The sequence below is a fragment of the Salvia miltiorrhiza genome, chromosome 1 (genome assembly GCF_028751815.1).
Source record: "Salvia miltiorrhiza cultivar Shanhuang (shh) chromosome 1, IMPLAD_Smil_shh, whole genome shotgun sequence".
NCBI classification, from domain to species: domain Eukaryota; kingdom Viridiplantae; phylum Streptophyta; class Magnoliopsida; order Lamiales; family Lamiaceae; genus Salvia; species Salvia miltiorrhiza.
The window spans coordinates 70936767-70952529 of record NC_080387.1 but is presented as its reverse complement, the minus strand read 5'-3'; the positions used below and the strand labels follow the sequence as shown (position 1 = coordinate 70952529).

Sequence of the window (15763 nt, the reverse complement as noted above, 5' to 3'; positions counted from 1 at the left end):
ATTCTTTCTTGGATTTGCATGATCTCTGACTATAACATCAGAAGAAAACAAAGAAAAAAAAAACAAAAAAACAAATTAGTGCATACAAGTTTAGTCAAGTCTGGTGTCATATAGAGAAGACTTGAAATCTAAGACTCAATCCTCAGAAACTTACAGTGAAGAATAATAATCACAACAACAATGGATATACGAAGCCGATTGATTCATTCACATATAAGGATGTTATATTATATACATTTGAATCCTACAAAAAATCTCACAAATGTGAAAGCCAAGGATGCTTGAGCGCCTCTCTAGCGCTAGGCCGCCTCGCCGGATTCATCTCCAGCAAGCACTTCAAAAAATCAACGAAAACCGGCTCCTCCTCCCCCGCTATCTGCAGATGCTCCTCCAACAACGTCTCCTCCGTCTCCGGGATTATGTACTCCACCTCATTCGTCTCCTATAACATACATTATTACGTTCATGTCAATCATCCACGAATGCAATACCAGATGTCATGCCACAAGGCAGTACCTCGTCTATGTGATACAGATCGTATTCTTTTGTGAAATACTTGTGCGTCTCCTGGCCATCCCGCAACATTTCTGCCTCAATGGGACCAAGCATTGCAATCATGCGCGCAAGAAGCAACGCGACTGCTTCGTTTGGAAAAAGCACCTGCAGGCGAGTGCCTCGACATAATATAATGTCTTAACTAAACAAATGATCATATGTTTGAATTGTATTTGTACATACATTATACATACCTCCCCAGAATACAACTCAGCCAAGATGCACCCGACCGACCACAAGTCAATCTTCTGGTCGTAAGGAAGGCCTAACATGACCTCGGGTGCCCTGTATGAACGCGATTGTACATACAGGGACAAAGGACTGTCTGTCTGAAAGCAACTGCTGCCAAGGTCGATAACCTTAATCTCACATCTTCGGTAGCTTTTGATCAGAATGTTTTCGGGCTTTAGATCACAGTGAACAATCCCTAAATCATGCAGATACACTAATGCCTCCAAACACTGGCGAATTATTACCTACAAAGCCATTCACCATATAATTTGTTTTGATTGAATTGCATTTGCAGATAATTAGAAAGAAGGTTTTCGAAAACTAGTACCTGCAGCCTGTGCATTGTAAAATATGCTTCTGCTCCAGATTCCCTGTTGTATTTCTGGAATTCGTACAAGTTTGCTCGCAGGAGTTCGGTAACAATAAATAGATGCTCCTGTCATATAACATGACACACACAGTATAAATTGACCAGGATTTGATTCACTAGTTTACTTATAAACAAAAAATCTTGCAATAAATACTCAGATGAAATTTTATTTATACATCATCATGGTCATCATTCTTACCTGACCAAGCTTTTCACTTTCATTGCCATCACTCAGTTCATGTCTATCAGTGGAGTGAACGTGGCCGATTTATTAAAGTTGCAAATCTATGATGGTTAGTCCACAGCTTTTTATTGTTTACTTGCTTGCAACTAATTCAATTTTTTCTCAGAAAAGTTGCAAATCAAACAGATTACACACCCCAGATAGGCCACTAAGAAGGAATTCCCCTTGGCAAACCTATTCAAAACTTTAAATTGCATGAAATGGAAAAGGTAAAGTAAATTAGCACAAGAAGAAAAAATTGAGACAAAATACTGTCGGAAGCAAGGCAAGAGTTCTTAATAATTGTCTTTTGTAGAATATTGAACTTATCTAACCAACAACTAAAAGATAACACATAATATAGAATTCCTTCTTCATTGCAAAACAAATCAACCACTGGGCCTTAGAACTTTCACTTGATGTTATATACCATAGAACTTTGTAGCTTTGTCCACAATTTTCCAAATTAGAGTGATTTTGCATAGAAACTCATTGGTTGCTGATATATTTACCAGCCTAAAGACTATAACTAAGCAAGTTTGACAATTTCTTTTAACGTTATCTCCCTCACTTCTGCTACAACTCTGAAAGATCAAAAAGAAGTAAACGAAACTTCGAGCACAGGACCTGTTAGAAGCTCAACAATACTTAGGCAGAATGTGTAGCATAGCATTCATAGCAGGAATTATGAGTGCCATAAATTAAAGAATTTTCTTCTTTTGCATACCTGATGATAGAAGTAGTCATAAAGACGTAAAATATGGTGCTCGTCAGCAGGATCGTTTTTGTTGACAAACTTGAGAAGTTTGATCTCATCTAAGCTTTGATCAAAGAAGTCCTTGTCATTCTTTATGATCTTCAAGCAAACATCTATACCTGAATAAAGATCGTGAGCCTGGACGACTCTGCTGAAAGCAGCAGATCCTAGAATTTCTGTTACATAATATCGGCCCGCAATGACACTGTTCAGAACAATGGGAAACTCCTTATTCTCTTCAAACCCGGTCCTGTGGGAGGCATAAGAATTTTTTACAACTGAAAAGTGAAGCATAAACTTTTCTAGAATGATGAAGGTTCATTTGAGTGAACATATAATGGTTTTGATTCAACATTTGGAAACAAGCCACTCAGATATGCTTTACCAACCTGTTCTTTCTGTGTACAACCCTTAGGTTGAATATCTCATAATCATCTTCTTTGTCATACGTCAGGAGCTCATCAGAGATTACACCAGCCTCTTCATCTAGCACAGCTTCAGCTTCATGGGATTCTCCAGCAATTATTTCATCATCAATGAAGCCGTAGTCGTTGTGTTCAATCGGCCTGATCTTTGTAGGACTCCCTTCCTTGGAGAAAGTAGTCTCACTTGTGGGGTGGTGTTCCCCTCGAGCCTCCAACTCAAACACATCCTCTATCTTCAACTCACCCGTGTAAACTGTCCCAATACCATTGCAGCAAGCGCAGAGAGGAGCCGAACAGCTATAATCATTGAAATGTTCTTCACACTTTTTGTAACTTTTTTCAAGTTGAAAGTTCTCTTCATCACAGTCATTATCATGCTCACACTTCAAGCTCTCCTCCAGAGCTAATGCCCATCGTTTTCTTCCTTCAGAAATTACATTATACTTGGTTTCATCCTCAACGGGCTCCTCTGTTTGCACACTCATTACAAACTTGTCTTCACTGGGGTCACCATCAAAATCTCTGCCATCAAAGTGTGGCGGCATAACATAATCTTCATCGTCCTCCTTGTACCAGAACAGGTCATCCTGCATATCAAAATCAGGGTAATCTCGAGCAGTTCCAAATTGAGACAATCTATCGGATGAAGCTTGAGAAGCCGGCCGTGTGGTATTATGAATGCCATATGGATTCGTAAAATCTGGGATTCATAAACAACGAATATCAACATAGAGACTCAGGACAAGTAGACAGCCTAAGCACCAGCTTAAAGGGAAGGGAAGGGAAGCTAGGCTATCAATCATATAGTGATTTACATCGTCTTTTACTAGCAAAACACAGAATAATCACTAATAGCTCATAGATATCAAAGAAAACAATAATCCACATGTTACACCAACAACAAACAGGGGCGGAGCCAGACTTTTTATTCAGGGGGGTCCAATTTTTTTTTAAGAAAATTAATAATTATATAAAAAATAAATTAAATTATACTAAAAATAAATGATAATCAATAACACAATTATAATATTATTCAAATTACAAAAAAACACATTTTAACAGATTTTCATGCTCATATTCATGTTACGATGTATTTTGCAATAAAATTATTAAATATTGAATATTTAGTAAATACATGATACAGTCTCTTTCTAATTTGGAGAAAATTTTAATTGAAATGTTACGAAACGATGTCGTTTAGGCCTCACAAAAACGTCGTCGTCTTTACTAATCCACGTAAGCTCCAATTCAATACTCTAGCGATCAAAAAAAATTGGGAGACGAAATTGCAAAACTTGAAAAAATAGTGATTTAATTCGCCACAGACATTAAAATTGCAAATTCAAAATAGTTTGTGATTTTATTTTCCAAAATTCTATGAAACTTTGTAAGGCAAAGTAACTTTCAATATCAAATTCAAAAAATAAATCTCTATAATCAAATCCAAGCATGATATGCATAAATTAATTATGTGTTTACTTATTCTAAGCATCTTAACTCTAAAGCTTACGTATCAATTACAGTATAAAATAGCTCAACAAGATAATGATGTAGATAAAATTATATATTTTTTATTTTTAATATAAAATTACAAAAATATCCTAGTATTTTTTAAAATCCCAGGGGGGCCCAGGGACCCCCCTGCCCCACCCCTAGCTCCGCCCCTGACAACAAATGTATGCAATTCTACAGCTTGCTTCCAAACTAAGGGATTCAGAAAAATATTCACAATGTTGAAGAAAGCTCATTTGACAATAAATATAGTAACTTTCTTTAGAGAGGATTAGCCATGTCACTCTACTACTGAAAGATGTGCTTTTTTCTAGAAGCAAAACTAAAACAGACAAATATTTACCAAAAAAACTTGCAATAGATAAATCATGCCATTTCCTATAACTAAGACCAGCAGATTAATCAACATGAGTAGCAGAACATCATCTCCCTTCCACACAAATTTGAAAAATCAAGAAATGCTACATAAATGTTCCTGTAAGCAAAAAACAAACAAACGTTACACCAAAATCAGAAGAAAAAAAAAAAAAAGAGGAAAAGTTTACTACCAGAAGAAGGAAACTCAGTAGTGGAAGAGCCCAAACTGACAAACTCATCATCAGAAGAGCCATTAGGGCTCACAACGGCACCATCAGCGAAGTGCGGCGGCGGCCTCCGGGTGGCCGGAATTCTCAGCGGCGGGAAGCATAACGTCTCGAAAGCGGAAGAGCCCACTTGAGATTTTTTGTCCATGATGTCTTCCATGAGTGCCGATTCGCACTCCGACAGTCCATTTTTCCTGAAGAATTGCAGCACGGTGTGGAGCTCTATCTCCGCCATGCGAAGGAGTGATTGAATTCAAGAGAGGTGGTATAATAATAAAGAAAGAGCGGTGAGTTCATGGGAATGGAGTGGGTCAAAAGTAGGAGTTGGTGATGGACATTGATCAGCACTTGGGCTTTGCATGTCCGTGTCCCTTCTCTCTCTCTCTCTCTACACACACTAAATATATATGTAGACAACGGGAAAGAGATCTTCTCTCTTTGTGTTTGTAGAGTTGTTCGTTTCTTTCTCTCTTTCTGCTGTAAATTAGAAGCCAACGGGAAAGAGATCTTCTTACAAACTTTGAAAGCTATGTAGGATTTGCATTAGTCTAGGTTTCTCTTTCCTCTTTTTCTTTTCCTTTTTTTCCCTTTTTATTTTCATTGATTGTTTCCATTAATATGAGAAAATAGTTATATGTATAGATATGTAAAATATATATATTATGGGAGTGCTTGCTTAATAAGATTAGACAAGATTAGTAATGTGATACTATATTGTTTGATTTGATATATATTCTTTCCCTCCCACGAATTTTGGCACGTATTCCTTTTTGGGCCGTTTCACGAATCTTGACACGTTTCTAAATATAGTAACAATTATTACATACTCTCTCATACTTTATCACCTTCTCTCTTCTATTTTATCACTTTATTACATTCTTTCTCCTACTTTATCATATTCTTTTTCCTACTTTATCACTTTTGTACTTTATTACCTACACACTTAAAACACTAGCTAGTAATACAAAACATTTTGCAATGGTCTATTGAAGATTGTCGGTATTTAACAATTGTTTTCTTTATCTAAGACATTCGTGCTGAATTAAAGATTTTTTGAATCAATTGAGAATATAAACCTTTTCTATATTCCATTATTGATAATTAATTTTTTGGTGTACTTAACGAACTCTATAATTAATTTAATTTTTTTATGATTCTTTTGTTTGGATGATGGCAACGACATGCAATCATGTACTCCATTATGAAAGCAAATAACTCATATTGTTTAAATTTTATAATGAAGCCAACACCTAATTTATATAATATTGGATTATGCTATCAAGATTGGAATCTAAGAACTAAGGTTTGGTGCTCAACTGCTCATGCTAATTAATTAGTACTGAGACCTCTCTATTAATATTCTTTTCATACCATTTTATGATTAGATAATTATTTCCATGATATAATATTGCTAGTGAAATTAATGATATATTATTGCTACAAAACTGAATTTGTTTCCATAATTAAAAGGTTGACTCATAAATCAATTTCATTGTGTGTAGAAACAATTGATAGCTACATACTATTTCAAAAAAAAGAAAGAAGGAAAGACTTAAATAAGATTAATTTGAAAAACTAATACAGTGATACTAGATCATATATCACTGACGCCCTCTCAAACAAAAAAGATATATCACTGACATTATCTAATTTTAAAATGCCTAAATCGAAGAATAATGCATGTGTAACTATTTGCGTAGCACCAAATATTCTACAATTAGATCATATACATTTTCCTAATTCTTTCCTCCATAAACATACATTCTTATTTTTACTAATCAATCCATTTTTTTAACATAAAAAAGGAGGACGAGGGAGATTGAATCTACGACATAACTCTTTATATAAAGGAAGAGTTTAAGTCCATTTCCAAAATTTGGATCATTGAGGTCGAAGTTATAACTCACAAATTCTTATGAACGTTCGAAAAATGAAATAATTGGTTACATAAATACATGATAAACAAATGAGTATATTATATATGGTGTTAAATTCATACCGATCATCAAATGTGGTAGCATAGACTGCATAGTATTTAGTGGGAAACATTGCTTTTAAGTCAAGAGTGTCTTATGCGTATCTACTTAAGCACTCAATATTCCTCATATCAAAATACAATATCATTATTATCATTTACTATTCATATATATATATATATAGTGTGTGTATATATGTGTGTGTGCATATATAGCACATGTCTAAAAGTTCTATATTATATTTTTTATTATTATTATTACTATCAAGTTTATTTGAATCTCTAAACTTAAGATCATTCGAACCGAGATTTACAATATTCATCAATTTGAATCATTATTTACACAGTACAGAAATTTCAATTCGTGTTACATAACATTTTAAAAATAATTAGTGATGAATTGTCAATCATAAACATGATAATTTTCTTGATTGTTATATATTCACCATGCATGAAAATGAGAAGAGGTGGTCGTACCGTACAATTGAGTTGCACTTTCACTTAGACTTTGATTTGTACTTTAATTTGAACTCATATTCTGATTCAAATTATATAAGTACTATTTTGGGTACGAGTCAATCCGATTGTACAGTGCATTCGGGTGTACCCAAGATTTTGTGAAACTAGAGTTGCCTATAATAGCTATAAATAAGACTAATAAAGTCAAAAGCACCTCAAACATCATTCCACCGATTCTACCGTAATTTTAGCCAATGTTTATGCATAAATGATTGGGAATTTTCTATTATCATCCTCTTTTACATCTCTTATTTTATTTACTAGCTAGGATACATTACGCGCATTAAATGTCATATTATGAAATTAGACAAACACAATAAACTTACATATAGAATGTGTTAGCAAGGGGAGGGCTAGAATAAAAACACTCTTAAGTGTATAAAATATAAATGATTTTCAGTCCTTAGATCATCAAGATCTACGGTTGATTCGTAACCCTGTTGGATGAATTCGTGGTCCTGGGTTCGAATCTCAAAGGTAGCAAAAAATTATTTTTCACAATTCGTAACCATGTTTGATGAATTCGTAACCCTGTTGGATAAAATTCGTACATTAAAAAACGTTTATATTTATATTTTAAGAAGTGTTTTTACCGTAGTCCTCCCCGTGTTAGCAATATTTAAAGATGTTCAAAGGCTTTATCCGACTCCTTGATGAAGATAGAATCGTATAATATATTATATCTTTAATTATTGATTTGTTTTATTGGTCAAGTTATTTTGTTTCCTTTTAGATGTTATTATAAATAGGAATTTTATTTATATTTTATGGAAGTCGAATTGAGAGTTAAAATATATAGAAGGTGGGATTGTTCCCTTCTCGCGATGTTCTTCCGATATTCATGAGTGAATCAACGGATCAACCCTTATTATACGTATTTCGATATATAGTGGTTATCAACAGAATTCGTATATTTATCAATATCAATATTTCACGCTTCTACCTGCATCACTCAGTCAATCCATATAGTAGATATGGTAGAATTTTGTTACCACACGTTTCGATAAGGGACATTTAAAAAATTATTTATTATATATTCCAATCGAAATTTCAACGAGCTAATTCAATTTTCCGACACAAATTAAGTGAAGGAGATTTTGGTGAGGGATACATAAACAAAATAATGTTTAGAAGCAAAATGATTAGATTGATGGTGCAACCTACTTTTCACGGGAGCATGCATGATTATGACGACCCACCTCTTTGGTAAACCATAATTTTGCTTTCAAATTTTTTTTCCCAATTTTCCTCTTACTTTTTTGTAGCTGCTTTTCATGTGATCAACTATGTATCTAGTAAAGAATAAAGTCGATAGTTGGACCATAAATTAATTACTGTCTTTCACTTTTCTTTTCCCCACCTGTTTCATTATTATATTGTCCATCAATGTACTTGGAGCATAATTCTTATTTTTGTTAATAAATCTACTATTTAAACATTATACTTCCTCCGTTCCACGAATCTTGACACGTTTAATTTTGGCACGAGAATTAAAGAGTTGTAAATTAGTGTTTTAAGTGTATAGATAATAAAGTACTAAGTGATAAAGTAGGAGAGAGAAAATAATAAAATAATAAAGTAAGAGAGAGAAGGTAATTAAAACTCCTTATTTTTGGACTGAGTATTACCTTATTTGGAAATGTGTCAAGATTCGTGGGACGCCCCAAAAAGGAATACGTGTTATGCCTAAGGCTAAAGCTCGTCTTGGGTTCGAGTTCAATGTGGCATGATCTTTAAATTTCTTTATTTAATACTATTAATATGAAGGAAAAAAATTGATATTAAGAAAATCGTGTTTTCAGTACGATAAATCTCGGAGCGAGTTTGCAGAAATGTATCTCAATCTCAATCCTAATTGAGCAATTCTTTTTCGATCTTGTACATTTAATTTCTTTTTTCTTCATTGAGAATTTGAGATACAAACTTTTAGATGAATTCATGATCAATTTTATTGGTGTAACTGCTATATGTTTGGCAAATACTCTAATGATGGTTCGAAAAATAATTTTAAAATGTGCAATTTATTAATGTCAAAATGTGAAAATTTTAGTTCTTGTTATGTTTACCCTCGCTTGGTCAAAACATTGAAATGTGGGGTCTTCAGTTCAGCGATTGGTCACAAATGTCTAATAGTTTGAAGAAATCCATTCATAAAACTTACAACTTTCACGAGATATTTCCAAGAAAACTAAAAACTCGATAAAAGTATTAATTGATTTTGAATTTGTTTGTGAAATCAGAAAGAGAAGTCGTCGAAAAGCCAAAAATTTGATCTAACCATATTTATTAGCACAATTGCTACAATTTTATAGGTACAAAAACTACGATTATGAATTCAAAAAAGTAAATTTTTTGCCTTCTATGTAATTCAAATCTACAATTACGAATTCATTCAATAAAGTGACGAATTCACCGTAAGTCTTCATAATTTAAGAATTTAAGGATCGAAAGTGATTGCTAATTTATATCTTAAAATTAGTTTTTATTGTAGTCTAACCCATAAATAATGCGCATGTATATCGATGCAACATAATGAACAAATTGTATATTAAAAAACTATTAATAGTTAGTGTGATAATATATAAACAGTAAACACTTCCATTGTTAATGGTTTCATATAGTAAGTGATTTTGGCCAAGAAAGTTTTATCTTTATATTGTTACCACAACTTTATCAATTATCATACTATATATTAGTAGTGGGTCTATGCGATGAACAAAAAGAGACAAAAAGTGAATCCACTCTATTTTTCTATGGATTAGTCTGAAAAATCCAACCCAAAAGAATTATATAGAAAATAAATCGTTATATGCTTACATTATTATGTGCGTACATTTGAAATGCTTTTTTGAGATACTTAAATATGTAGGCCCAAAAACTTTATGGGCTAATACAATTTGGGCCTTAATATGTTTTAAGCATCTATGGGCCGTACAAAGGTCATCTTATTTTTGTTAAAGTTCCCATTTTGATGATATCAACAATTAGATAATACTCAGATTTTATGAAAAGAAATCGTATTCTAATTCTTGTTCAATATTTCTTAAAAAAAAAATATTGTTTAAATATATTTACTTGATGTAACAATATATGATAAAATTATGAACATATTTTTTATAAAAATTTGTTGGAATTGTACTAGTCAAAATTAGATTTCATGTGAGTCATTATTTTGCTATTTTTAGCTAAACCAATTTCAACTTTGCAATTTTCTGGTCTTACGATACTCATAATATTTATGGTATTTTAAAATATAACCACACTAGATATTCACAACTTCTTCAACTATCGTTAACAAAATAGGACTTCATTTCACGATAACACTGCAAAGTTAACCAAAAACTTAATTAAGAACTACTTAGGTTAGATTTGATGGACATTGTAATTTTTGAAGTACTTTTTTTTTTCTTGGATGCGCGTGTGATACGAATGGAAAGATTTTGACTCTATACTTACTTTAAAATATTAATAAATAATCCTATATAATCCTGTCACCCTTTTATTTTTTGATAAATTAACAGTATTAAATAAAAAAAATTAAATGAATTATTTGATAGTACCATAATATCATTTGTATATGTCATGGTAACATACTACTTATACATTCATGAAAAGGAACTAAAAAATTTATATATTAACATAATATCTAATATAATCAAAATTCCACATACATAAATACGCAATACATCGCAAGCAAAACCAAAAAAAAATGCAGTTTCTTTTATTTGGATACAATTACAGCTATACATTTTATTTGGTGAATATAAAAATAGCTTGGACAGTAGTGTCATAATAATAATAATAATAATAATAATAATAATAATAATAATAATAATAATAATAATAATAACGATGATGATGAAAGGAAAATTTTGAATGAGTAAGAGAAAAATAATAATAATAAAAAAAAAAGTGGGGAAGCAAATGAATAGGAAGCTCACTAATTTAAAAACAGCTTCCTATTTATGGTATAGTCCAAGGGAGAGAAGTGAACTTACCCCATCTCCTAATTATATCACTTCACCTTCAATTACATTTTTTTTGTTCACACCTCAATTATTGCTTCTTCACACGGCAAAGCAGCAACACACAAAATAATGTATATATATTTTAATTAAACAAGTTTTTGTGGCCCAATTAATAAATGTTGAAAGTAATATAGGACAAAAATAAAAGGTTGGATAGTTTTATTATTACCAAGAGACAGAGTTCCCCACATGTCATTTCATTCATTCATCACTTCCAAACCATGACAGCTCTCCAAAAAAAGAACCATAATACATCATATTATGATTTCCACATTTCTCCTTTAAATTAGGGATGTCAATGCAGCCCGAAACCCGTGGGTCGACCCGAATAACCCGACAAAATTAGAGGGTTAGGGTTGAAAAATCGCAACCCGATTATAAATCGGGCTAATCGGGCCAGCCCGAACGGGCTGTCGGGTTGAAGCGGGCCAGCCCGTCGGGTTGTCGGGCCAGCCCGTCGGGCTATTGAATTATTAAAAAAAATATATATATTACTAATTTTAGACTTTTACTTTAGGGTTTGCTTAAGGATTTTTCACGCTTCAGCGCGCCTCCAACTCTCCAGACTCCAAATTCTCCAACCATTCCACTTCCACCGTTCACCGGAATCACCGCGCGTCGTTGAGATTTTAGGGTCAGCGGTTCAGCGCGTCTCTGCAACCGCGTCGTCCTTCGTTCACCTCTGCATCTGCCGCCATTTGCCACCACCGACCCGACACCACCTCCAGTCACCGGTCTGCGTAGTCAACTCCTCCACTCGCGGCAGTCGGCACCAGGTCCGCCGCCACCTCCGGCCGTCGGCTTCTTAAAACCCGTGCTTGCCATCAATCATTCATAGGTAATCTCTTCATCCTTAATCCTTAATCTCTATTCATAGGTTATTTACTCAATTTTTTTGTTTCTATTTTGGATGAGTTTGTTTGTGAATGTGGTGGAATTAGCGGTCAGTTCTTCGCAAGGTCTACTTGATTTTGCACAGATGGTTTTGATTATGCTTTTAACTGATTGAGGTCCCTTTATTTAAAGATTCCACTCGCTAGCTCTCATTCTGATAAAGGAAAACTGATATGCCTGAGTAAAATCAATTGTGCAGAGAGTCACACACACAAATATGATCTATTCACGTGAAGTCTTCTTGGCAAGTTTGGGTAGAGTCAATCGGTTCTAACTTGTAATGGTTTCAATTCATCCATCACAAACTAATAATTTTTTTATTAGAGTAAAAATATTGATAGTTTAAATTATTTATATATGAGTATTACAAATAGTACAGATTTTTATGTATTTATGTAAAAATGATGCCTTGATCTTGATAAAGGAAAAATTAGGATAAAATAGTGAAATGATTAGTTTAAACTTAGTTTAACCTTTCGTTTAAGTTTAAATTAATAAACAATATTGGAATTGTTTGCTTATTGTTGTAGGTGTTAAAGATGGAGTACTCATTTTCAACTGTTGATATGGAGAGTGGTGAAGAAGATGTCAAAATTCTTGAAGATTCCAAGCCTAAGAAGAGACAAATGATAATTTTATGAAAATTCTTGGAGGACTCATCTATGTATATTTTATACATTATATATTATATCATTAATAATAATGAATAATAAAATACAAATGATAATTTTATTTTTATGCCTTTAAAACCTCCAACCCGATGGGCTAGCCCGAAACCCGAACGTTTAGGGTTAGGGTTGAAGATTTACAACCCGAAAAAACCCCCAACCCGATTAGCCCGCACCCGATTAACCCGGAACCCGATAGGGCTAGCCCGAAAACCCGATGGGCTGGCCCGATTGACATCCCTACTTTAAATGCCTTGTTATTTAAAACGTTTGTACATATATGTGTGTGTGAAGTAAATCAAATAAAATTATAAAATCAAATCATTGTGAGAAGTAAATCAAATAAAATAAAATTATAAAACATTTGTTATTCTTTACAAAATACAAATCTTATTTTCTCCGTCCCATTATAAATATCTCACTTTTTATAATGTGATGTCTCATTTATTTTTTGACATCATATTATCTCTTTATATTTAATATTTAAATAATTTTCACCAACTCATTTTATTTATTAATTACGTATTTTATTATTTTTTGTGTCCAAAAATAATGAAATATTTGTAATGGGACGAAGGGAGTATTGTTTTTCTTTTTGCATAGTCGTCTCATTTGATGCTGCGGTGCATGATTTTCAAGGGAACATTTTCGACGACAACAACGATGTTAGTTATCATCACCAACATGAATATTTCAACACAAGTTGTGATGGTGATAGAGATGTCATAAGGATTGCATTTAATATAATTTTATTTTGCTTAGATATTATATAACCAGCTGGAGTAATACATTACACATGGATCACATAAATATTGTTTAATATATATGCTTAATGTTTTTTTTAGGAAATATATGTTTAATGTTTTATTAGCACCATATATATTTGTATATACTAACTATCAAGATTTATATATATTTTTTTTCATATTGTCAAATAGCATAGTATATGCTGTATTTCAGCATTAGGTTTCTAAAATATATATTCAGACTATTTTATCCACAATCATACAAGCATGTAAGCAGGGGCAGATCTATTCAAGGGCTGCACTGGGCTAAAATATTTATCCTATATATATTGCATATATTTAGCTTAATATCTACATAACCCAGCTCATAGCCCAGTCCAGCCTCTAAAAAAAAATAAAAAATCTTCAACATAATAATAAAAATTAATTTATTTTTATTGAATATAGGTGACTTTCTGAAAAAAAAAATGCATAGATGTAGCTCTTTATGTACATTTAATGTACCTCTTATTGGATTAATAGAAAAAGTACAACTATTATTTTCGATAGTTCAGAATATAATTGATAGTACGAAAATAGTTTGGGGTTTAAAGTGATAGTTACCCCTAAATGAATGATAAATATTTAAATTTTGTCTACAACGATCTAATTGTTTTGACATGTTTCTTGCTATAATCGAAATGTTAGATCCTTATTAAAACATTTCAAATCTTATTATATTTACATATTTTTTTGAAGGTTGTACTTTAATCAATTAACCCCTTTTTATTATAATCAATTGGGATGAGAATCAATTGTACAAAATCTTACTTTAGATACACAATAAATAAAATAAAATATGGATCTTTGATCCGATACTATTTTATTTGTTTATTATTCCTCTTTGGCCTTGAGCTCTTGATCATGACTTTGACTAAAGAAAAAGGAGTAATAATAGTAGAAAAATAACTGTGCTATTTTTGGTATGATATTTAGGAAATATGCACAAGTGGAAAGATTCTCTTCCAAGTTGGGTGTTGGTGGATACTGGATACCACAATGCACCATGCCACCATCTATCCCTAAGTTTCTAATTAAACCTCCACTTTTATTAAACTCTGATTTACCCTATGTGAAAGCTCCCTCCATCATTCATATCTTTATCTTTTTAAAAATTACAATGAGAGTTTATTTTTTGAATTAATTACATATAAATTACTGAACTTTCAACAAATTCTTATTTTTAAGGGTGAGTAAAATCATATCAAAATCATTGAATCTAACCGGCTGATTCGATTAATTCCACCATGGTTTTCAAGCCGGTCGATTCCAAAAGAAGGGACTGAAATGTTTTCGATTCGGTTCGATTTTGGATGGTCCAGACCCGCCAAAAATTGAACTAAACCAAATATATTTGATAAACCCTAACTCCTTATCTCTGAATTATGAACCGAAGCCCAAGGAACCTGTTGTGCCGCTCTCAATATGACTCTTCACGGTTCGGCGTCTCTCTCCCTCGGTTCCTCTGGCATCGTCCGACAATGCTCCTTTAAGACATTAATTAAATCTTAATTATAAAATAATAAATTTCAATTGTAGATTTTTTTTTCTTCAGAAAAGGTAAAATTTTATTAAAAAGAGAGTGGTGGCACCAGAGGTGCCGAACATGAAGAGAACTGAAGACAGAAATGCCAAATCGGAAACAGAAAAGAAAATAGGTGAAAAGCCCAGAGGGAAAAGCGAGCAAAACATCTCCTGGGGACGACTTTAACCGTGAAGATGAGCACTAGAGAACCAGGTCCTGAAATCAGAGACATTTGTCGGGATCTTGTACGCCTCCATCCAACCCCAAAGCCTCGACTTAATCTCGGCGATCATCTTATCTTTCTGCCATGTTCCTTGTTTGAATTTGCATTCATTTCTTCCTTTCCATAAGCACCAAACCGTGCATATCCAAACACCGGTGAGAAACTGTTTTTCCTTTTTGTTTCCCAGATTGACAAAAGCGAAAAGATGATCTTTCGCTTCTGAATGAAGCGTTGTCTGTTTTCCAAGCCATCGAACGAGATCAAACCAGATTTCAGCGACTTTTGGGCACGAGAAGAAAAGGTGAGCGATGCTTTCCGCACTCGTCCCTCTCTCGGAATGGGAATTTGTCTCCTAATGAGGTTATTACAAGTGGCCATTCGACCATTCAAGACTTTTCAGGCTGTGGTTTTAGCCTTGTGAATGGCCGGTGCTTTTCATATCAAATCGAATTCCGGCTTGTCAATCGACCATTCAAGAATTTCAATTGT

The 15763-nt window shown here is 33.1% G+C and overlaps 1 protein-coding gene across 4 annotated transcripts; it reads right to left on the bottom strand.

The window, feature by feature from the left end:
* Positions 1-59: 59 nt before the first annotated feature.
* LOC131005701 (uncharacterized) lies at positions 60-5163 on the bottom strand. 4 transcript variants are annotated; one of them, XM_057932736.1, is made up of 7 exons: positions 4622-5163; positions 2526-3261; positions 2107-2386; positions 1115-1222; positions 750-1031; positions 517-660; positions 60-442 (listed from the first exon to the last, which is right to left on the bottom strand). In XM_057932736.1, exons 1-7 carry the CDS (start codon positions 4890-4892, stop codon positions 257-259), a joined length of 2007 nt encoding a protein of 668 aa, XP_057788719.1. In that variant the 5' UTR covers positions 4893-5163; the 3' UTR covers positions 60-256. The 4 variants fall into 4 exon arrangements, with proteins under 4 accessions (XP_057788719.1, XP_057788721.1, XP_057788722.1 ...); XM_057932738.1 differs by having other exon boundaries at positions 2526-3148; positions 4622-4892; XM_057932737.1 differs by lacking the exon at positions 60-442 and having other exon boundaries at positions 516-660; positions 739-1031; positions 4622-5156.
* Between the last annotated feature and the right edge of the window lie 10600 nt (positions 5164-15763).